Source organism: Nerophis ophidion, linkage group LG11, assembly GCF_033978795.1.
Source record: "Nerophis ophidion isolate RoL-2023_Sa linkage group LG11, RoL_Noph_v1.0, whole genome shotgun sequence".
NCBI lineage: Eukaryota > Metazoa > Chordata > Actinopteri > Syngnathiformes > Syngnathidae > Nerophis > Nerophis ophidion.
The window spans coordinates 1,657,814-1,683,084 of record NC_084621.1 but is presented as its reverse complement, the minus strand read 5'-3'; the positions used below and the strand labels follow the sequence as shown (position 1 = coordinate 1,683,084).

The window sequence follows — 25,271 nt, the reverse complement described above, 5'->3', positions numbered from 1 at the left end:
TCGGCTGCAGAAGAAGTGACAACAAGCTACAGTTAGCAAGTCAAAAGCAGCGGGAGCGATTGTTTATTTTGTCCTCTCCCCTGGACTTTTAACACGGATGATTACATATCTAAAATAAAACAGTTTTCTAAACTGGACTTTCAATTGAAGCAGGAGGTAATAATTAAAGGAAGACCAACGCCTGAGCTAAAAGGTTTGCTTCAGACAGTGATCTCCATTGAGACTTTTAAAACTGAAGAAAGATAAGGAAGACTTGTATAAACAAGTTATCAATGCTTTTGTTCAGAAGGTGCAGCGCATGGACTTCATTTATAAGTAAAGGTAAGACCATTATAACTTTTTTTTTTTTTAATTTTTTAATTAAATGTGCTTTTTTGTGTGCTACAGTTTGTATGTGTAATGAATACTAGTATGAGCTTTTAAACATAACCCGTTAACTGCTGCCAATCAAATGGTGAATAAGATCCTCTTTAGGGTTCATGTGTTTGTAAATCTGACTGTGATGAAGTCAGTGCCTCACCAGCCATGAACCTCACCGCACGTCACTGCTGCAGGGGGGGTTGCAGAAAGCAGGTTACATGAAAAAAACTGATTATGCAAAGTCTGAGACGAGGGGGATTCCGTTTTCCATTCCAAAAAAGAGAGGTAAGTCAAACACAGTGGAAATTTACTCTCTGACTTTAAATTGCTAGCTGGCATTTTTTCTTGAGTTCTTTTCATGTCTCCTCCCTCTTGATAAACACAAAGCATGTTGTGTTTGTTATTATCTGACCCAGACCTGGGCAAATTAAGGCCCTGAGGCCACATGCGGCCCGTTAAGCTTTTCAATCTGGCCCGCCGAACATTCCCAAATATTTTTTTTTTTAGATCTTTAAGATGGAAAGTGTCGCATCCATTATGATGTGCACTCATGTTTTATAATGATCGTAAGTCTTCAACTGTACAAAACATTTCAATGGTTGGAATCTGCGCTTATGGATGATATACTAGTTACTATGGTCATCTAATTAGTTACTATGGTCATCTAATTAGTTACTATGGTCATGTAATTAGTTACTATGGTCATCTAATTAGTTACTATGGTCATCTAATTAGTTACTATGGTCATCTAATTAGTTACTATGGTCATCTAATTACTTACTATGGTCATCTAATTAGTTACTATGGTCATGCAATTAGTTACTATGGTCATCTAATTAGTTACTATGGTCATGCAATTAGTTACTATGGTCATCTAATTAGTTACTATGGTCATCTAATTAGTTACTATTGTCATCTAATTAGTTACTATGGTCATCTAATTCGTTACTATGGTCATCTAATTAGTTACTATGGTCATGTAATTAGTTACTATTGTCATCTAATTAGTTACTATGGTCATCTAATTAGTTACTATGGTCATGCAATTACTTACTATGGTCATCTAATTAGTTACTATGGTCATGCAATTAGTTACTATGGTCATCTAATTAGTTACTATGGTCATCTAATTAGTTACTATTGTCATCTAATTAGTTACTATGGTCATCTAATTCGTTACTATGGTCATCTAATTAGTTACTATGGTCATGTAATTAGTTACTATTGTCATCTAATTAGTTACTCTGGTCATCTAATTCGTTACTATGGTCATCTAATTAGTTACTATGGTCATGTAATTAGTTACTATGGTCATCTAATTAGTTACTATGGTCATCTAATTAGTTACTATGGTCATGCAATTAGTTACTATGGTCATCTAATTAGTTACTATGGTCATTTAATTATTTACTATGGTGATCTAATTACTTACTATGGGCATCTAATTAGTTACTATGGGCATCTAATTAGTTACTATGGTCATCTAATTAGTTACTATGGTCATGCAATTAGTTACTATGGTCATGTAATTAGTTACTATGGGCATCTAATTAGTTACTATGGTCATCTAATTAGTTACTATGGTCATCTAATTAGTTACTATGGTCATCTAATTAGTTACTATGGTCATCTAATTCGTTACTATGGTCATCTAATTAGTTACTATGGTCATGTAATTAGTTACTATGGTCATCTAATTAGTTATTATGGTCATCTAATTCGTTACTATGGTCATCTAATTAGTTACTATGGTCATGTAATTAGTTACTATGGTCATCTAATTAGTTACTATGGTCATCTAATTAGTTACTATGGTCATCTAATTAGTTACTATGGTCATCTAATTAGTTACTATGGTCATCTAATTAGTTACTATGGTTATCTAATTTGTTACTATGGTCATCTAATTAGTTATTATGGTCATCTAATTACTTACTATGGTCATCTAATTAGTTACTATGGTCATCTTATTAGTTACTATGGTCATGTAATTAGTTACTATGGTCATCTAATTAGTTACTATTGTCATGTAATTAGTTACTATGGTCATCTAATTAGTTATTATGGTCATCTAATTAGTTACTATGGTCATCTAATTAGTTATGTTCATCTAATTAGTTACTATGGTCATCTAATTAGTTATTATGGTCATCTACGTCACAGCAGCTCAGACGAGGCACCAGGCAGTGTGGGCGGGAAGCGTTTCCACAGACGCGGAAGGAGCTTTTCACAACCAAGGTCTATAAAGCTTAGTGATATATCCATACTTGCCAACCCTCCCGGATTTTCCGGGAGACTCCCGAAATTCAGCGTCTCTCCCGAAAACCTCCCGGGACAAATTTTCTCCCAAAAATCTCCTTAAATTCAGTCGTAGCTGGAGGCCACGCCACCTCCAGCTCCATGCGGACCTGAGTGAGGACAGCCTGTTTTCACGTCCGCTTTCCCACAATATAAACAGGGTGTCTGCCCAATGACGTTATAACTGTAGTTGCCCTATGCGGTCCTCTCCAAGGTTTCTCATAGTCATCATTGTCACCGACATCCCACTGAGTGTGAGTTTTCCTCGCCCTTACGTGGGCTCTACACAAGGATGTCGTTGTGGTTTGTGTTATGGTTTATGCAGGCCTTTGAGACCCTAGTGATTTAGGGCTATATAAATAATCATTGATTGATTGATAGAATGATCGAGGGTGAATTCTTGGTTACTTATAAATAAATGATAAATGGGTTGTACTTGTATAGCGCTTTTCTACCTTCAAGGTACTCAAAGCGCTTTGACATTACTTCCACATTTACCCATTCACACACACATTCACACACTGATGGAGGGAGCTGCCATGCAAGGCGCCAACCAGCACCCATCAGGAGCAAGGGTGAAGTGTCTTGCTCAGGACACAACGGACGTGACGAGGTTGGTACTAGGTGGGATTTGAACCAGGGACCCTCGGGTTGCGCACGGCCACTCTCCCACTGCGCCACGCCGTCCCTACTTATGTGGGTTTATTTGTTAGGCAGTTTCATTAACGTCCTCCCAGCGCGATAACAACACACAACAACAGCAGTCACGTTTTCGTCTACTGTAAAGCAGTTCGTCTGCCGTAAACAGCAATATTGTGACACTCTTAAACAGGACAATACTGCCATCTACTGTACATGCATATGGTTAGAAAAATAGTGACAGAGAATCGAAGAAACATGGACAGTTCAACCCTTAACTCAACAATGAGTAGATGAGTGTTATGTGTGTGTATATGTGTAAATAAATGAACACTGAAATTCAAGTATTTATTTACATATACTGTATATACTGTATATATATAGATAGAATTCGCTGAAAGTCAAGTATTTCTTTTATATATATATATATATATATATATATATATATATATATATATATATATATATATATATATATATATGAGAAATTGGTGAATTGTAGCTGTAAATAAACTCCTCCCCTCTTAACCACGCCCCCAATCACGCCCGCCGCCAACCACGACCCCGCCCCACCCCCGACCCCACCACCTCTCGAAATTGGAAGTCTCAAGGTTGGCAAGTCTGCTTTCAACACAACAGTGAAATAATTATACCGGGTCGTTTTCATCCAGAAATGTTGCCGGTACCGTTAGAACGGAACGGCGACACAGGAAAAAATGAGTGTATAAAAATTCAGTCTCTTGTCATAGCGAGGGGCTGAAGATGCTAATTGGCGCTGTGTTCCTTCCATTGTCGGCGTCACAGGGGTTGAAGAAGGGGAAGAGTGGGGCCAGAATCGTTCCTGTCAGGAAGGTGAAGACATGTGCCATGGTCTCCGCGTTATAGAAAGACACCTCCTCCTTTTCGCAGTCTAAAAACACTCCGACGCGAGCCAGGCGGACCGAGGCCTTGATTCTGACAGGTTGAGGGTCAACGCAAGCCAGGACGGCTCCATCCTTCATGGCCAAAGTCCAAAGGCCGCTGGAGGTTCCCGTGGTCGTCATCTCCCCTCGTGGAACGTCCTCTCGGGCCACGCCCAGCTTCCATGCCGTTTTGTAGCCCACCTCCGCCTCCCAGTAGTGACGCCCCGTGATGAAGCCCTCCCGGCCCTGCAAGGAGTAGTAGTACTGGAAGCGTTTGGGGTTGGGCTGGCAAGCCTTTGGCTCTTTTGCCTCATCGAAACAAACCGAGCTGAGTGACGGCGACACAGATAGTAGAGGGTGGGCCGTCTCGGGGTCAAAAGTCACAGATGTAATATCTGGAAGCAAACACAGGCAACATCTGTCTTTATGAGGGGTTTAATTGATTGATTGATTGATTGATTGATTGATTGATTGATACTTTTATTAGTAGATTGCACAGTACAGTACATATTCCCTACAATTGACCACTAAATGGTGAAGTGAAGTGAAGTGAATTATATTTATATAGCGCTTTTCTCTAGTGACTCAAAGCGCTTTACATAGTGAAACCCAATATCTAACTTACATTTAAAGCAGTGTGGGTGGCACTGGGAGCAGGTGGGTAAAGTGTCTTGCCCAAGGACACAACGGCAGTGACTAGGATGGCGGAAGCGGGAATCGAACCTGCAACCCTCAAGTTGCTGGCACGGCCACTCTACCAACCGAGCTATACCGCCCCAATGGTAACACCCCAATAAGTTTTTCAACTTGTTTAAGTCGGGGTCCACGTTAATCAATTCATGGCAATTCATGGGTTGATTGTACATCAGGCCTAAAAGACTTCTAAAGATCCTCTAGAACAGGGGTAGGGAACCTATGGCTCTAGAGCCAGATGTGGCTCTTTTGATGACTGCATCTGGCTCTCAGATAAATCTGAACTGACATTGCTTAACACGATAAGTAATGAATAATTCCACTTGTAATCACAGTGTTAAAAGTAACGATCAAAATATAAAAAATTCTCATGCATTTTAATCCATTCATCCGTTTTCCACCGCACCTGTTCAAGAAATTGCGTTAATGGTGAAAAGTTATTTATTTATTATTGATTAGTGTGGGGCTAGTCCTCCTGGGGGTTCTTCAGACCACCAAGCACCGACATGAGTGCCTGTTTCAGGGTTACAATATTGTTTTATTTTTCAATAAGCTTTCCAGCAATTGTCTTTTTCTCTTTCGTTCTCGCTCGCACTCTGGCTCCAGCCCCAACCCCGTCTCTCCTCATGGCTGCTGCTTATAACATAGCGACAGGTGATTAGATAACAAGGCCCAAGTAGGCCGACTACGCAGCTGTCGCTGATTTCGAGGCCGGTCCTGGCACACCCCGCTTCGCTGCAGGCCCGCAGGCCACACGCCCTCCACAGTTAGCTTCAGAATAACAATGTTATTACAGAGAATAACAGACTTATTATACCCTAGAAATGTTGGTTTTACTTAAAAATGCACGTGATTAGTTGTGTTCAGTGTAAAAAAGGTTTTATTATTAATGGCTCTTACGGAAATACATTTGAAAATATTTGGCTTCTTGGCTCTCTCAGCCAAAAAAGGTTCCCTGTGAACATTTTTTTTAATTCAAGTACCCCCTAAAGCATTTTTGGTTGAAAAAAAGAGATAAAGAAGTAAAATACAGCACTATGTCATCAGTTTCTGATTTATTAAATTGTATAACAGTGCAAAATATTGCTCATTTGTAGTGGTCTTTCTTGAACTCTTTGCAAAAAAAGATATTAAAAAAATAACTAAAAACTTGTTGAAAAATAAACAAGTGATTCAATTCTAAATAAATATTTCTCCACATAGAAGTAATCATCAACTTAAAGTGCCCTCTTTGGGGATTGTAATAGAGATCCATCTGGATTCATCAACTTACTTCTAAACATTTCTTCACAAAAAAAGAAATCTTTAACATCAATATTTATGGAACATGTCCACAAAAATGAATATTGCATTGTTGCATTTCTTTTCTGTCACACTTGGGTGAAGTCTTGTCTGGTTTCATGTCTTGTCATTTCCTGTTTTATTTTGAAAGGTTAACTCTCCCTCTCGTTTCAGGCCACTTGCCTTTCCTCCCGTGTCACTGCTCTCTCTCCTGATTGCCTGATTGTGCCCACCTGTGTCCCCCTCCCTCATCGTATAAATGTCTGGTCCTCCTCTTGTCTTGTGCCAGAGTATATTGTCTCGCTTTGTGCCTCCAGCCTTGTGCACAGCCTCGTACCAACTTTGATAAGTATTGTCTCACTTTATTTATTGATTTCTTTGTTTCCTCTGAGAGAGTGATTTTCTGTTGCTAAAATTTTTCATGCTAGTAATTTGTATCTAGTTCATAGTGCCGTGTTTTCCTTTTCCCTCCTTCTGGAGCGTCTTTAGTTTACTGCCTTCTCGACTCCTTTGCATGATTGATTTTCCTTTTGTAGATAATTGTACATTGTTGCTTTTCGCTATTAGATTCGTATAGAAATGTTGTTATTGCCTTTTTCCTCCTTATGGGGTGATTTTTCTGTTTTTGGCCTTATGCCCTTTGCTACCTTCCTTTTGTTCCTCAAATATATCTCAGATTTTGTAGCCACTTTGTTTTGATCACTCTGTTCTAGAGATAGCATAGAAATTTAATTAAATCAAGTCTGCACCTGAGTCCTCATTTTCGCCCAGCCTTAACATTTTCACAGTTTATGAACTTTCATTCATATTTCATAAATATGTCTATAAAGGATTTTTAATTTGTTGCTATTTTTAGACTATTTTATACTATTTTTAGAATATTTAAAAAAAAATCTCACGTACCCCTTGGCATACTTTCAAGTACCCCCAGGGGTAGGCGTACCCCCATTTGAGAACCAACAAGAGCAAAAAGCTGTTGTTTTTAATGCTCTATAGCAGTGGTATCAAACTCTTTTTAGATGGGCGGCACATGGAGAAAAATCTACTCATAAAATCCTGGCACGATAACTTAAAAATAAAGACAACTTCAGATAGTTTTCTTTGTTTGAAAGTAGAACAAACACATTCTGAAAATGTACAAATTATAATTTTGTTAGGTTTATTTACACCCACTTGTCCGATTATGGCTTTTTTGCTTTATCGTCCAACTCTTAATTACAGATTCCGATATCAACCGATATATACAGTCGTGGAATGAACACATTATTATGCCTAATTTGGTTGTGATGCCCCGCTGGATGCATTAAACAATGTAAGAAGGTTTTCCAAAATAAATCAACTCAAGTTACGCAAAAAAATGCCAACATGGCACTGCCATATTTATTATTGAAGTCACAAAGTGCATTTTATTTTTCAACATGCCTCAAAACAGCAGCTGGGAATTTGGGACATGCTCTCCCTGAAAGAGCATGAGGAGGTTGAGGTGGGCGGGGTTGAGGTGAGGGGGTAGAGGGGAGTCTATTGTAGCGTCCCGGAAGAGTTAGTGCTGCAAGGGGTTCCGGGTATTTGTTCTGTTGTGTTTATGTTGTGTTACGGTGTGGATGTTCTCCCGAAATGTGTTTTTCATTCTTGTTTGGTGTGGGTTCACAGTGTGGAGCATATTTATAACAGTGTTAAAGTTGTTTATACGGCCACCCTCAGTGTGACCTGTATGGCTGTTGGCCAAGTATGCCTTGCATTCATTTGGGTGTGTGAAAAGCCGTAGATATTATGTGACTGGGCCGAGACGCAGAGGCAGTGCCTTTAAGGTTCATAGACGCTCTGTACTTCTTCCTACGTTCGTGTACACAGCGGTGTTTTAAAAAGTCCTAAATTTTACTTTTTGAAACGATACCGATAATTTCCTATATTACAATTTAAAGCATTTATCGTCCGATAATATCGGCAGTCCGATGTTATCGGACATCCCTAGTTGCAGTTAATAGTATTCTACTCTATTTGTCGTTATTTATGCTTTCTGAATAAATTATGTGATAATGTTCATCGGTCAACTAATTGGTGATAATTTTTAATCCATCAAAATAAAAAATATCAACATCAAATTACAGTATGTTATTATGTAGTTTAATCATTTTCCTCGACTGGTGGACTAACATCATGTGGTGTATGTTTTTTTTTTCTTTTTTTTAACATATGTAGCATAATCTACAAAGTTATTATTGCGACATCTAGTGGACACATTTAGAACAGCAGTTTCTTTCATTCCAAAATTTCGGCTCATTTTTATACTTAACAAACTCATCCTGCTGGCCGGATAAAACCTGTTCGCGGGCCTGACCTGGCCCCCGGGCCTTACGTTTGACACACCTGATCTACAGCAAAAATGTTAGTCAAAGATCTTTTATATGAAAGGAGTGCTTCACTGTTTTTAAGGAGCTACAGTTCAAATTAAAGTACCAATGATTGTCACACACACACACATACTAGGTGTGGCCAAATTATTCTCTGCATTTGACCCATCACCCTTGATCACCCCCTGGGAGGTGAGGGGAACAGTGAGCAGCAGTGGTGGCCACGCCTGGGAATAATTTTTGGTGATTTAACCCCCAATTCCAACCCTGGATGCTGAGTCCCAAGCAGGGAAGTCATGGGTCCCATTTTTATAGTCTTTGCTATGACTCGGCCGGGGTTTGAACTCACAACCTAAAATGTTCATGAATGATATTTCATACAACAGGACTAACCTGCAGTTTTTAAGGACTGACCGCAAAAACCTAAGTCAAAAATATGACAGGAGGCATCTGCTGTTTTAATACACAAACGCTAGTCAAAGATTTTCTAAATGACAAGAACTCTCTGTTGTCTATAAGGAATAACAACAAAAACACAAGTCAAAGATGTTCTATTTGACTGGAGGGCTCTGCTGTTTTGCTGTTTTTAATAATCTACAGCAGAACACCAGTCAACAATCTTCTACATGACAAGAGGGCTCTGCTGTTTTTATAGATCTTCTGCATATATATTTGTCATAGATCCTCTATTTGACAAAGGGCTCTGGGGGGTTTAATAATCTACTTCAAAACCACGAGTCAAAGATCACACTAGTGCTATTCTGTTTTTTAGTACCCCCTGGAAAAAAAATCCAGTCAAAGATCCTCTAATTGACATGGTCCTTTGTCCTTTACTTGAGTAAAGCACTCTGCTGTTTTTAATGACCTGCTACAAAAATGCCAGTCAAAGAATCTTTTTTTCGACAGAGGCACTATAGTGGTTTTAGGGGGCACGAATTCAAGATCCTGAATATAACAGGAGCGTTCTTCAATTTTTAAGTACCTCCAGCAAAAAACTTAAGTCAAATATAATTTATATAACAGGAAGGCGCTGTTGTTTTTGATGACCTACTGCAAAAAATACAAATGAAAGATCCTCTATTTGACACAAGTGCTCGAGTGGTTTTAAAGACCTACTACGTAAAAGGGGAGTCAAAGATCTTTTATCCTTTACTTGACTAAAGCACACAACTGTCTTTAATGACCTGCTAGAAAATGCCAGTCAAAGATCCTCTTTGATAGGAGTGTTCTTGTGGTTTTAAGGACCTACTGCAAAAATACCATTCAAAGATCCTGTATTCGACAGGAGTGCTGTAGTGGTTTTAAGGACTTACTGCGAAAACACCAGTCAAAGAGCCTTTTTTGACAGGGGGTTCTATAGTGGTTTTAAGGGGGGACCACAAAAACATGAATCCATCCATCCATCCATCCATTTTCTACCGCTTATTCCCTTTTGGGATCGCGGGGGGCACTGGTGCTTATCTCAGCTACAATCGGGCGGAAGACGGCGTACACCCTGGACAAGTCACCACCTCATCACAGGGCCAACACAGACAGACAACATTCACACACTAGGGACCATTTAGTGTTGCCAATATGAGTCCAAGATCCACAATGAAACAGGAGCGTTCTTCAAATTTTAAGTACCTACAGCAAAAACTTAAGTAAAAGATAATTTGCATAACAGGAAGGCTCTGCTGTTTTTTATGACCTACTACAAAAATATACAATTGAAAGATCTTTCATTTGACAGGAGTGCTGTAGTTGTTTTAAATATCTACTGCAAAAACACCAGTCAAAGATCTATTATTTGACAGGGGCACTGCAGTGGTTTTTTGGAGGGATACCACAAAAACACGAGTCTAGGATCCTCAATATAACAGGAGCGTTCTTTCCATTTTTAAGTACCTACAGCAAAAAACGCTAGTTAGATATTGTCAAAAAGACAGAAGAGCTCTGAAGCTGAAAGCTGATTTGTCAAATTGTACAAAAGTAAAATGTTTGGTATAATTTTCTACTAAATTATCCCAAGAATGCACTGGGTTGTATGTGTTGTAAAACAATGTTGTTCAAGGGTGACACAAAAAAAGCGTTCATCACCTAAACTTGAATAACTTTTGAAATAATTAATCAATTATTTTTATTTTTCAGAAGAATAATTAATGTTCTAATTATTTAGAACATTTCAACTTTGAGATGCCATGGACTATTGAAGAAAATAAATGTATAGTTGAGGCCTATTTTCGGCACAACCAGGTGCTAAAGTGTCTTGCAGCAGTGCTGGAACATCAACGGGCAAGTGTCCATGCCCTTCCTCCCCTGTCATCCCGTAGGCAGGCAACAACATTTGTCCGGGAGGGCGAGGGTCAAGCCGACCTCACCCCCACAAGACCAGAGACTGGACAGCTAGGCGGGGAACGGGACTGGAAACTGCTGGCAGACCTGGGCCAGAGGCTCTGTTTCCCAACTGACGTCCCGTCCACCAACCTGCGGCCAGATCTTGTTCTGTGGTCCGCTTCGCTCAGGCTCGTCTACATCGTGGAGCTCACGGTGCCCTGGGAGAGTGCAATGGAGGAGGCCTACGAGCGCAAGAAGCTGAGGTACACTGAGCTTGCAGCCGATGTACAACAGCAAGGTTGGAAAGCGAGGGTACGCCCAGTAGAAGTAGGCTGCAGAGGGTTTGTGGCCACCTCAACATCCAGGCTCCTCAGGGAAATGGGAGTGTGAGGGAAGGCCCACCGGCAGGCAGAAAAGACCTCTCCAAAGCCGCTGAAAAGGGGAGTCAGTGGCTGTGGGTCAAGCGAAGGGACTCCACCTGGGCTTTCAAGTGAGTTGATGGCATCTAGGGAGTGATCCCGGGACGCTGGGACTCACTGCTGAACCCTCTGGAGGTGTCGTGGGCCTATCAGCGAAACACTGAGGAAGGGGGGCGCCCACTTGATAACCAAGAAGAGGCCTTCACTCACTTGACTATCCCAGAGTCGCAGATGTGTCTCAAGTATGCAGTAGGGGGTTGTAACATCTAGTCCTATACAACAAATCTATCCATGCGGCTCAATTGCAATTCAAAGAATGGTTTGGAGGTCGTGAATTTCCTGCCCGCACAATGATCTACAGATGGGTCAACAAGTTCTGGATCTATGGGACTGTTAATGACCTCAATCGTAAAGATACTAACAGACAATCACACTCTGGACGACTGAAATCATCAAGAACACCACAGAATGTTGACGCAGTCAGAGACTCAGTTGTTCGCAACCCACCAAAGTCTGTGCGTCGACGAAGTTAAGAGCTTGGAATGAACTGTGAGTCTGTGCGGAGAATTTCGATCGCAGATCTCGACCTCTATCCTTACAGGATACAGATTAAACAAAAACTTACACCTGCCGACATGAGGAAACGAGTGATCATGTGCCAGTGGTTTTGCGATAAGATTGACGCTGCGCCAGACTTCCTTGACAATGTCTGGTTTTCGGATGAGGTAGATTTTCTGCTGTCAGGTCATGTGAACTCTAAAAACAACATCTTCTTGAGTAGCACACCCCCTGAGTACTGTCTTCAAGGGCCATTACACTCTGTCAAGTGCACTGCATGGGTCGCCATCTCCAAACATGGCATCATTGGACTATTCTGGTTCGAGGACGACAACGAGCGGTTTGTGACAATCACCACAGAACGTTGATGTGGTCAGAGACTCTGTTGTTCGCAGCCCACGCAAGTCTGTGCGTCGACATAGTCAGGAGCTTGGAATGAACCAGCAGTCTGTGCAGGGAATTTTGATCGCAGATCTCGACCTCTATCCTTACAGATGAAGCAAAAGGTTACACCTGCCGACCCGAGGAAACGAGTGATCATGTGCCAGTGTTTTTGCGATAAGATTGACGCTGCTGTCTGTCTGTTTTTTGGATGAGGCACGTTTTCTGCTGTCAGGTCATGTGAACTCTAAGAACAACATCTTCTGGAGTAGCACACCCCCTGGGTACTGTCTTCAAGGGCCATTACACTCTGCAGAGTGCAGTGCATGGGTCGCCATCTCCAAACATGGCATCAATGGACCATTCTGGTTCGAGGACGACAACGGGCGGTTTGTGACAACACCGAGCGATATGTTCAGGTGCTTGGCAAATTCTGGACAGCACTTAGTCGACGAAGAGGGGTCGTCAAAGACCTCCAGTGGTTCCAGCAGGATGGTGCCACCCCCCACACCTCAAACAAATCTTTGGCATGGCTACAGCATCGTTTCCCTGACCGACTGATCAGCCGCAGGTGTGACCCGGAGTGGTCGCCGCATTCACCAGACTTGAACGCCCCAGATTTTTATCTGTGGGGATACCTTTAAGGCAACAACCCCCGGATGATCCCTGATCTGAAGGCAGCAATCACAGCAGCAATAACAGCGATCCCAAGGGAAGAATGTGGGAGGGTCATCGAGAACTTTGCCCGCCGGATCCAAATGTGCTTGCAGCAACGGGGAGCTCACTTAGAGGACATTTTTTGAACGCCAGTTAAACAAAGAGTTTTTGTGGTACAGACTTGAAACTTTAGAGATGTCTGCTACATAGACTTAAACTAATGAAGCTTAATTTTTGTGTTAATCTAAATATACTTTTGGAAGTTATTCGATTTTTATTGATGAATGTTTTTTTTGTGTCATTGTGTATACCAGGGGTCACCAACGCGATGCCCGCGGAAACCAGGTCGCCCGTAAGGACCAGATGAGCAGCCTGCTGGCCTGTTCTAAAAATAGCTCAAATAGCAGCACTTACCAGTGCCTCTATTTTTTTAATTGTATTTATTTACTAGCAAGCTGGTCTCGCTTTGCTTGACATTTTTGATTCTAAGAGAGACAAAACTCAAATAGAATTTGAAAATCCAAGATAATATTTTAAAGACTTGGTCTTCACTTGTTAAAATAAATGTTTTTTTTTTTTTTAATTTGCTTCTTATAACTTTCTGAAAGACAATTTTAGAGAAAAAATACAACCTTAAAACAGATTCTAGGATTTTTAAACACATATACCTTTTTACCTTAGAAATTCCTTCCTCTTCTTTCCTGACAATTTAAATCAATGTTCAAGTATTTTTTTTATTGTAAAGAATAATAAATACATTTTAATTTAATTCTTCATTTTAGCTTCTGTTTTTTTGACAAAGAATATTTGTGAAATATTTATTTAAACTTATTATGATTAAAATAAAATAGAAATATTCTGGCAAATCTAGGAAATCTGTAGAATCAAATTTAAATCTTATTTCAAAGTCTTGAATTTCTTTTCAAATTTTTGTTCTGGAAAATCTATAACAAATAATGATTTGTCTTTATTAGAAATATAGCTTGGTCCCATTTGTTATATATTTTAACAAAGTGCAGATTGGATTTTAACCTATTTAAAACATGTCATCAAAATTTTAAAATTAATTTTAATCAGGAAAAATTACTAATGATGTTACATAAATTTTTATTTTTTATTTTTTCCAAAAAGATTCGAATTAGCTAGTTTTTCTCCATTTTTTTTGGTTGAATTTTGAATTTTAAAGAGTCGAAATTGAAGATTAACTACGTTTCAGAATTTTAATTTTTTTCGTGTTTTCTCCTCAATTAAGTGTTTTTTTTTTATCATTTATTCTCTACAAAAAACCTTCCGTAAAAGAAAAAAAATGTACGACGGGATGACAGACAGAAATACCCATTTTTTTTATATATATAGATTCATTTATTAAAGGTAAATTGAGCAAATTGGCTATTTCTGGCAATTGATTTAAGTGTGTATCAAACTGGTAGCCCTTGGCATTAATCAGTACCCAGAAGTAGCTCTTGCTTTCAAAAAGGTTGGTGACCCCTGGTGTATACAGTATTGTACATATGTCACGTATAACCTTACTTGGGTAGAGGCAGCTTTGCATGTGCTTCCATACTCTGTATTGTATCGGCCCCACGATGTGTCCCGAATGCACCTCGGTGTCCACCTCTGTTGGAGGGACAAATCTGACCTGAGACCTGTTTGGACAAGACGACAGATTGATTAAATTGTCTTTCCACAGTGAAGATGATGTATGTCCAGCATGCATCACACGAAATAAAACGGCGGGTGACTCGAGCCTTTTGAGAAGATCTTGGATGTCCTGCAGGGAAAGGCAGAAAAAAAACCATTTATAAATGGAAATGTTTTATAGTCGATTTTTCTCACTTTCAGCATCTTGGGACCCTCATCCTCGGCCAGTTTGTTGTTGAGCACCATGATGGCCTTCTCCAAGTCCTTCCTTTGCGCTGAGATTTTCTTCTCTCTATCCTTCAGTTGCTTCAGCAGTTTCCCTCTCTGCCTCTTCAGTCGCTCCAGGTCCCTGCACTCCTCCTCCATCAGGAAACGATGGAGGTTCCCGAACTCGGCTCGGATTTCTCGTTCAAGGCCGTCGAACTGGCTCTGAAATGTGGATAACGCGGAAAATTGATGCTGAAGCACACAGGCAAGAACATGCCGTTTTTGGGCGGTATAGCTCTGTTGGTAGAGTGGCCGTGCTAGATACGTGAGGGTTCCAGGTTCGATTCCCGCTTCCGCCATCCTAGTCACTGCCGTTGTGTCCTTGGGCAAGACACTTTACCCACCTGCTCCCAGTGCCACCCACACTGGTTTAAATGTAACTTAGGTATTGGGTTTCACTATGTAAAGCGCTTTGAGTTGCTAGAGAAAAACGCTATATAAATAGAATTCACTTCACTCTTGTCGTATTCAGTCACGTGACTTTTTCTGGGATGTTTACTTCCGGTCAACAGAGTGGTAGTCCACCAAACAAACATGGCTACTGTGCAGCCAACAGTGTGCCAACTATCTGATTATGCAAGAGCCCTGTCTTACCATTAAAAGCAGATACGAGTGAAGTGAAATTAACTCTTATTATGTTGAAGAGGGATGTCTTGTCTTGGTTTCTTCTCACTTGTGAATTGCATGTTTTACTTTGAAAAGTAACTCCTCTCGTTTCAGATCACTTGCCCTTCCTTTTGTGGCATCAGTCTGACGTCCTCCATGACCCCTGATTGTTTCCACCTGTTCCCCATTACCCTCATGTCTCTTATAAGCCCACGCCTCCCCTTGTTCTGTGCCAGATTCTTGTTCATTCGTGCCTCTCTAGCATCCCGTCCATGCCTTGCCTCGTCCCACGTTTTGAATACCTTGATTCCTTCGTTTCTATTTTGAGTTCTCTTTTTCTCCTCCTCAGCAGAGTGAGTGTGTGTTATTTAGTTTTACAGCCAAAGTGGTGAGTTATCAGTTTTTCTTACGAGTCTTTCTTTCCTCGAATTTTTGAGTGACTTTTTTTGTAAACCTTTATTAGATTAGAGAAAGTGTATAATTTTTCATAGCCATTGTTTCTTCCTCCTGTTGGAGCGTTTTTGTGTTCATGATAAGTTTCATAGCATATTCATAGTTCGTCATTGTTTTTGTGTTATCCTCCTTTCGGAGTGATTTTCGGATGTTCCTTTTTTTGAAACCTCTTTTACCCAACTCGTTTAGTTATTGTAGATATTGAATTACCCTAACTCTGGAGGTGAAAGGAAGCTGTCAAAATTAAAGCCTGCCGAAATATTCCCTACTCTGCATCTGAGTCCTATATGGATCAGAGCGGTCAAGCAAACATGGATCGCGACCAAATGTCAACCAGCAGTTTTCGGTGAGAAAATTGTGGTAAAAAGTCGCCACTTGCCGGAGATCAGCTGAACTTGTGCCGTCCATAATGCTGCCGTCGACTTCCATCAGACACTGCCCTCAAGACACCCGTGGACACACCCCTCAGACTACCAGGTACTATTAAACTCACTAAAACACTAGCAACCCAATAGAAAGATAAGGGATTTCCCAGAATTATCTTAGTAAATGTGTCTAAAAACATCTGAATCCGTCCCAATGCAATGGCGTTTTTTTTTTTTACTTTTTTGTTTTTTTTTCTAGTCCGTCGCTATCAATATCCTCAAACACGAATCTTTCATCCTCGCTCAAATTAATGGGGAAATTGTCGTTTCCTCGGTCCAAAAAGCTCTTTTTGTTGGAGGCTCCCATTAAAAACCAAAAGTTGCAAACTTTATCGTCAATGTTCTCTACTAAATCCTTTCAGCAAAAATATGGCAATATGACGAAATGATGAAGTATGACACATAGAATGGAGCTGCTATCCCCGTTTAAATAAGAACATCTCATTTCAGTAGGCCTTTAAAGCAGTTGTTTTCCAGACACTTACACACGGACATCTCCTTTTATAGTCAGGATGTGCTCTCCTGACCCAGCGCACACACACAGACAGGAGGTAGGAATATAAAAATGGTGGTTTGGCTTCTCCAGTGAAGGAGTCCTTCATATTTCACATACAATTCCAGTCTGGTTTCCGCCCCCTGCACAGCACTGAAACCACACTAGTAAAAATCACAAACGATCTCCTGATTCTGGTCTTCTGACTATCCTAATCCTCTTTGATCTCACTGTATTGGCATCACAAGCACACCCCTTCACTGGTTCAAATCATACCTCTACGACCGCACTCGGTTTGGTCAACTCCGTTCATTCAAATCCCCTCCGTCTCCCGTTTCCTCTGGTGTCCCCCAGAGCTCTGTTCTTGATCCCCTGCTTTTTATCATTTACATTCTTCCCCTTCGCAGTATTTTCCGTAAATTTAAATTACATTTTCACTGTTATGCGGATGACACCCAGCTCTACATTTCAACCAACCCAACTGCTTCTCTTCCTCCTTCCTCCCTTACAGACTGCCTCAGTGAACTCTAGCAGTGGTTCTCATCCAATTTCCTCCAACTCAATAGTAAAAAAAACGAAATCTTACTTCTCGGTACAAAAACCATTCTCGCCAAAACCAACAGCTGTCCGTTGCTCTCGGCAATTCCTCTGTCTCCCCCTCCTCCCAAGTCAAGAGTCTGGGTGTCATCCTCAACAGAACACTCTCCTTTCAAGCCCACATAAACATTACCCGGTGTGCTTACTTTAATCTACGGAACATTAATCGACTTCGCCCATCCCTCACCCCACATACTGCTGCCATACAAGTCCATAGCCTGGTCACATCTCGCCTGGACTACTGCAACTCTCTCCTGTTTGGTCTCCCTCACAAGTCACTTCGGAAAACTTCAGCTTCTCCAGAACTCTGCAGCCCGGATAATCACCAGAACCCCTTCAATCCAGCACACCACCCCTGTTCTGCAGCAACTCCACTGGCTACCCATCAAACATCGTATTCACTTTAAAATAATTCTCACTTTCAAAGCCATCCATTACTTCTCTCCGTCATATCTCTCTGACCTCCTCCATGTCGCCACGCTCTCACGTTCCCTAAGATCTTCTTCAGCCATCAATCTCACTGACCCCTTACTTAAACTGTCCACCATGGGTGCCCGAGCTTTCAGCCGCTCTGCCCCACATCTTTGGAACTCTTTACCACCAGACCTTCGTACCGTAGACTCAATATCCATCCATCCATCCATCTTCCTCCGCTTATCCGAGGTCGGGTCGCGGGGGCAACAGCCTAAGCAGGGAAACCCAGACTTCCCTCTCCCCAGCCACTTCGTCTAGCTCTTCCCGGGGGATCCCGAGGTGTTCCCAGGCCAGCCGGGAGACATAGTCTTCCCAACGTGTCCTGGGTCTTCCCCGCGGCCTCCTACCGGTTGGATGTGCCCTAAACACCTCCCTAGGGAGGCGTTCGGGTGGCATCCTGACAGATGCCCAAACCACCTCATCTGGCTCCTCTCCATGTGGAGGAGCAGCGGCTTTATTCTGACCTCCTCCCTGATGACAGAGCTTCTCACCCTATCTCTAAGGGAGAGACCCGCCACACGGCGGAGGAAACTCATTTGGGCCGCTTGTACCCGTGATCTTATCCTTTCGGTCATGACCCAAAGCTCATGACCATAAGTGAGGATGGGAACGTAGATTGACCGGTAAATTGAGAGCTTTGCCTTCCGGCTCAGCTCCTTCTTCACCACAACGGATTGGTACAACGTCGGCATTACTGAATATCCCTCTTCAAATCAAGACTCAAAACACACCTATTCCTGACTGCTTATTCATTGAAATCATCTTATTTATCTTTGTCGTTGTTCTTGTCATTTTTATCCAATTTGATTTTATTGTTTTGATTGTGTACAGTGTCCTTGAGTGCCCAGAAAGGCGCCTTATAAGTAAAATTAAACATTATTATTATTATATTTAGCCTGACCTCCTCCCAGGAACTGCAGCCCTGTGTAATAACTTATTTACTCACTTAGGCCTTTAAATTGCCTGAGGAACATAGGCCATTGATGAAACTCCTCCATCTCCTTCGGTCTTGTGCCCTCGGCTCCAGTTGTTGCCATGACAGCCCTTGCGCCTTCCTCTCCTGCTCTGTGGTTCTTCTCCAGGTGGCTCTAGAGGATCTCTATGTAGCTTTTTTGCTGCAGGTTCCGTAAAAATTGAAGAGTGCGCATGCCATATACATGATTTTTTATCTATAGCGTTAAACAGAGAAATTAAGTAAAGTGAATTATATTTAAATAGCGCTTTTTCTCATAGTGAAACCCAATCTCTAATTTTTACATGTACAAACCAGTGTGGGTGGCACTGGGAGCAGGTGGGTAAAGTGTCTTGCCCAAGTACACTTTACCATCCTAGTCCCGGCAGGACTATACCACCCCACATCCTGAGTATCTTTGACTATAATTTTTGTAGCAGGCTCTTGAAAACAGTGTTCCTGTCATACAGAGGATCTTAGATGTTTCTTCTATTGGTTCTTAAAATACCGCAGTGTTCCTGTTGTATAGATGATCTTTAGTGTTTTAGCAGCAGGTTTCTAGAAACAGCAGAGTGCTCCTGTCAATTAGAGGATCTTACCCATAGTTTGTTTAAAAACGTCAGTGTTTCTGTCAAGTAGACTAGAGGATCTCTACGTTTAATTTTTGCATCAGATTACTAAAAATAGAGTGCTTATTGTTGTGTTTGTTGTATTCTCCCTGCCTCCTTATCTGGTTTGTCAGTCTTTTTCCCCAGTCTATTGGCCCTCACTAGGCACACCTGCTGCCAATCATGTCCCGTTAGTATTTAAGTGCTTCACCGCCAGCTGGTCCCTGCCGACTATAGTTCCTCAACTCCGCTCTGACATGTTCTTCTCGCATTCAGCTCACCTGGTATGTTGCTCTCGTGTATTCGTGTATTTTGACCTCGTTGTGTTTTTGTTTTCTTTCTAGCCTCCTTGTTTTGAGGAGTAGTTTTGCCACGCTGTGTGCGACCTGGCCTTTTCCCTGCCAGCCTCTGAGAGAGACTACCTTTGTTTTATTTTCCATGGTGTACCTAACCCTAACCCTAAGCCTTTAAATAGACTCCCTTTTTAGACCAGTTGATCTGCCGTTTCTTTTCTTTTTCTTCTATGTCCCACTCTCCCGTGTGGAGGGGGTTCGGTCCGATCCGGTGGCCATGTACTGCTTGCCTGTGTATCGGCTGGGGACATCTCTGCGCTGCTGGTCCGCCTATGCTTGGGATGGTTTCCTGCTGGCTCCGCTGTGAACGGGACTCTCACTGCTGTGTCTTGGATCCTCTTTGGACTGGACTCTCGCGACTGTGTTGTATCCATTGTGGATTGAACTTTCACAGTATCCTGTTAGATCCGCTCGACATCCATTGCTTTCCTCCTCTCTAAGGTTCTCATAGTCATCATTGTCACCGACGTCCCACTGGGTGTGAGTTTTCCTTGCCCTTATGTGGGCCTACCGAGGATGTCGTGGTGGTTTGTGCAGCCCTTTGAGACACTAGTGATTTAGGGCTATATAAGTAAACATTGATTGATTGATTGATTGACTATCGCTAACCTTGCCTCCATTCTCTGCATCTCGGGGTCCACCCTTGAACTATATATATATATATATATATAGATATATATATATATAAACGTAATACTTATGCTATATAGATGATCTTTGACTGACGGTATACAGCGGTATACTGCTAGTATAGTGTATTGCATCAGGGTCCTACCAATATCAGAGTGCTCTTGTTATATAGAGAATCTTTGAGTAGGTTTTTTCTGTAGGTCTTTAGTAACAGCAAAACGCTCATTTCACATACAAATACGTGTCAACATTTAAAATTTAAAATTAAGGGAAACTTTCTGGAAATTATGGGGGGAAACGGAAGGGTTAACCATATAAAGGATATTTGACTAGCATTATTTGCAGTATGTTCTTTAAACAGCAAAGCGCTCCTATCATATCAAGGATCTTTGATTAGAGAACCTTACCTGAGCGTTCAATTCTGCATTTTCAATGATAATAACGAAAACTTTTGAGAAGTGTTGTGTGAGGTTATGTTACAATATGCTTATTGTTGTGGTCTATTGAACGCCACAAGACAACTTAGAACGGTGTACTATGAATAATTCAGCAAGATCATTGTACCTCTATTTCCACTGACTGGACGTAAGTCTTGGTCTCTGCGTCCCTGCACTCCTCCACCTCATACTGGATGCTTTTAATAGCCCGCACAAGCTTGTCCTACAACATAAAGAGTAGTCAGTAACAATACACATTTTATTTACTGGAATGAAGGGTGTCCTAGTTTGAAAAAGACATAAAATGAATGATAGTTGTTTTTTAATTAATTGACTTATTACTACGAATAAGTTAGTCCATAAGGTATAGGTTACTATACAACACAACATTCAGTGAAACTTCAATTTTTATTTTTATTTTTTCCACAGTAAGAACTAAAGTTCATTTTAAAATTTGGGGGGTACATTCTTGCGGCAGCTTCCTAAAAATTGCACCTGTCATATAAAGAATCTTCGACATGTGTTTTTTGCAACAGGTGGCTAAAAACAGCAGTTCTCTTGTCACATGTGGCATTGTTGTGGTAGATTCCTAAAAGCACCAGGGTTCTGCCACCATTTGGAGTAGGGTTGGCTTTCCCTTTGTAATAAATATTGATAATGACCTCTGTCAGAAAAATGTTATGTAAATTATCAAAAAACTTTCCACTCTGAGTTTCCAGTGAACAGATGAGAGCTGTGTTTGTTGCACCAAGCAAATTCTTGGGTGATTCGGCTGTGTAGGTTGGAATGAGACGGGAGGGGTTATCTATTGTCCTCAAACACCTGCTGAAGCTGAATCCAGGACGAGCCTCAGCCTGAGGCATCTTCTTCTTTTGTCTTCAATGTGACCGAAAACAATGACTGTTTACATACTCCCCAATTCTGTTGTAACATGTGTTTTTGCGTAAACATTGAATATCTAAATAAAAGAGGAGACGTAAACCTTTTTCGTCAGAGCGTGGTGCAGGCCTGTACAGACAGTACAGTGGCCATGTCTCTCCTCAGATCTGAGTCCAAATTTAAGTCTGTCTCTGTTTGATATACAACCGGTATAGCTCGGTTGGTAGAGCGGCCGTGTCAGCAACTTGAGGGTTGCAGGTTCGATTCCCGCTTGTGCCATCCTAGTTACTGCCGTTGTGTCCTTGGGCAAGACACTTTACCCACCTGCTCCCAGTGCCACCCACACTGGTTTGAAGATGTAACTTAGATATTAGGTTTCACTATGTAAAGCGCTTTGAGTCGCTAGAGAAAAGCGCTATATAAATATAATTCACTTCACTTCATTGTGTCTTGTTTAATAGATGTCATCAGTGTTTGAACCTGACAACCTCTTTTGAAGTCACACAATTATGATGGCGTGTCTGCAAGGCTAAATACAGATGTGCATCTATCCACGTTATTTGCACGAAATAAATGAACTTTATAATTTACATCTAGACTGGGGGTCAGCAACCCGCAAATTTCAAGCCGCATGCGTCTCTTTAGTGCCCCCCTAGTGACTCCCTGGAGCCTTTTTAAAACAGGATTGAAAATGGGAAAAGATGGAGAAGAATAGAATTTTATTTTAGTATATTTTTTGTTTGAAAGCCCACTGTTTAATATGTTTGTGTGTATGCTTCACTGATGAGAGTATTTGGCGAACATCATTTTGGCCTACTAATTTCGGCAGTTCTTGAACTCACCATAGTTTGTACTGTGAGGCAACAGTTTGTTTACATGTAAAATATTCCACTCCTTCTTTGTCTCATTTTGTCCACCAAAAGTTGTATACTGTGCGTGAATGCACAAAAGTGAACTTTGTTGACTTGTTCGAGTGCTAATCAGGCATATTTGGTGAGTACATGACTGCAAGCTGATAAATGCTAACATGCTATTTAGGCTAGCTGTATGTACATATTGCATCATTATGCCTCATTTTGTAGCTATATTTGAAGTTATTTAATATCCTTTACTTTTATCCTCTTTGTATATAATTTAGTTTTGTACGTCTATTGACACATTATATGTATGTAATATTGGCTGCATTTCAGACAGTTGTTTGTGTGCCATGTTGTTCCAGACAACAGCAAACATTACCCAGCTTGCCGAAGATTGTAATTAATCTATCAAAAGAAGACAACCTGCCGTTTCCTTTAATTTGGACACACATCTATACCTTTGGCCATAAAAAGCCAGTAATTTCCAGGAGTTATCTCACCTTCTGGGTAGCCACTGATATACTCCTGTTGTAAAAATGTGTAGAATAATTATTAATTAATTATTAGTTATAACTATTCAGTGGCCTAGTGGTTAGAGTGTCCGCCCTGAGATCGGTAGGTTGGGAGTTCAAACCCCGGCCGAGTCATACCAAAGACTCAGCATCAAGGGTTGGAATTGGGGCTTAAATCAACACAAATGATTCCTGGGCGCAACACTGCTGCTGCCCACTGCTCCCCTCACCTCCCAGGGGGTGAATAAGGGGATGGGTCAAATGCAGAGGAAAATTTTTGCCACACCTAGTGTGTGTGTGTGACAATCATTGGTACTTTAACTTAAATATTACATTTCAACATTTCTGTCAACGAAGATTTGCTTCAGCCTGCGACACATTGCCATTTCGATAGTAGGCTATTATAGCACTTAGGTCATGTGTTGCTTTCATTATAACACTTATATACGGGCTTTTCATTTTTTTGCGGCTCCGGACCCCATTTGTTTTTTGTATTTTTGGTCCAATATGGCTCTTTCAACATTTTGAGTTGCCGACCCCTGGTCTCGGCTGTATGTGTTCCACGCTGAAAATTGCTGTGTTTGGCCTGTAGCCAACAACACTTTGGCCCTTGGAGTCAAAACGTTTGGGCATCCCTGAAAACAAATTCCACATATTCTCAATTACCACAGACCCAACTTTTAAATAAAGATACACTTTAGTTGTAATCTTTAAAAGCAAATATTTGATGATTATTTGCCAGACCAATATATCGATATGAATGACATTCATAATGCTAATATAAGTGGACCCAAAAGTGATCCCTGTGGGACACCTTGACTGCTCTTTCCTGCTAATGAAAACTCTCTTATATACATATAAAATGCATCCTACCTTGTACTCGCAGAGAAGGCCGCTGTAACAAACATTGTTGGTATGGTTTCGGTACATCCCAGTGAGCGTGCAACTCAGGACCAGACCCAAAGTGAGAGGACTCATAGAGAGAGTGCAATGGAAATTAAAGTGAGGGGGCACCTTAGATGACGTGACCCACTGATCATCACGAGTGAAACAGTAATAGAACACCTCCAGCAAGGTCATAGAAAAGTATAGGGCAGCTTCCTGGAGGGTTTTGCATGACTGGCTCAGTGTTTGGCACCATGTGATATATGGCAGCAGACAAAGAAGAGGCTATTTCGGGAAACAAAAGGGCATTGATATGGCGGCGGGACGTTTCATGTTTAAATTTACAAGGCGCCTCATCAATTGGAACCAATGCATATAACTTTATTTTATACAGGTAAGACATATGAGAACAAATTCTCATTTACAATGCGGACCTGAACGATTGCCAGTGCTCCCGGATCACACTGCAGCCTTCTTCGTGGGAATGGCCCCCCTCGTGCTCACTTCTCTCTCCTTTTAAAATGTGTGAATTTCACACCGCGGAAAGAGAAAAGGTCATCTTTGGGGGAATTTATGAGCGTTTTGTGAGAAATGACACTGTCACTATGGGCGTGTGCGAGGGCCGGTTGCCATGCCGACGAGCATGGTTCTTTGGCATGATGTGCACACTGCGTGACAGTGCACTGTCTGAGGAATAGTCACTGTCAGTAAACCTACCATCAGCATTTTTGGAGTATATCCCCCTCCTCCATTTCAAACAGGAATGATGTTTTTTGTGCTCTTACAACTGAAGCTGTGAAGCTTTTAAACCCACAGACACACAAAAGGAGGTCTAACAGTGCACCAAAGCAAAAAGTCTCTCTCATCTATAATTCATGGTGCTATGCTGTGTCCTGCCAAGTTATTGTACGTTGTGTGGTCGACTATGTGTCAGCTATTAAAAGGACACTTTAACAACATTTAAAATAAAAAGACTAAATAAGCACACATTGCTAAATTATATTTCATATGGGTGGATGGGGGCTTCACGGTGGCAGAGGGGTTAGTGCGTCTGCCTCACAATACGAAGGTCCTGCAGTCCTGGGTTCAAATCCAGGCTCGGGATCTTTCTGTGTGGAGTTTGCATGTTCTCCCCGTGACTGCGTGGGTTCCCTCCGGGTACTCCGGCTTCCTCCCACCTCCAAAGACATGCACCTGGGGATAGGTTGATTGGCAACACTAAATGGTCCCTAGTGTGTGAATGTGAGTGTGAATGTTGTCTGTCTATCTGTGTTGGCCCTGCGATGAGGTGGCGACTTGTCCAGGGTGTACCCCGCCTTCCGCCCGATTGTAGCTGAGATAGGCGCC

The 25,271-nt window shown here is 41.4% G+C and overlaps 3 protein-coding genes across 3 annotated transcripts in view; 2 read left to right on the top strand and 1 right to left on the bottom strand.

Moving 5' to 3' along the window:
• Positions 1-25,271, top strand: part of vars1 (valyl-tRNA synthetase 1) — a 223,102-nt gene that overhangs the window by 119,980 nt on the left and 77,851 nt on the right. The gene's annotated exons all lie outside the window — the stretch shown is intronic.
• On the bottom strand, positions 3,876-24,061 carry si:ch73-54f23.4 (zinc-binding protein A33). The gene is made up of 6 exons (XM_061914820.1): positions 23,913-24,061; positions 20,919-21,014; positions 14,692-14,925; positions 14,604-14,626; positions 14,386-14,501; positions 3,876-4,594 (listed from the first exon to the last, which is right to left on the bottom strand). The coding sequence occupies exons 1-6, from the start codon at positions 24,015-24,017 to the stop codon at positions 4,041-4,043; spliced, it is 1,128 nt and encodes a 375-aa protein (XP_061770804.1). The 5' UTR covers positions 24,018-24,061; the 3' UTR covers positions 3,876-4,040.
• LOC133561506 (INO80 complex subunit E-like) overlaps positions 6,487-25,271 on the top strand; it is a 40,718-nt gene continuing 21,933 nt past the window's right edge. The window contains exon 1 of the mRNA XM_061914817.1: positions 6,487-6,522. The gene's annotated coding sequence lies outside the window, so the exon portion shown is untranslated. The remainder of the gene's footprint in view (positions 6,523-25,271) is intronic.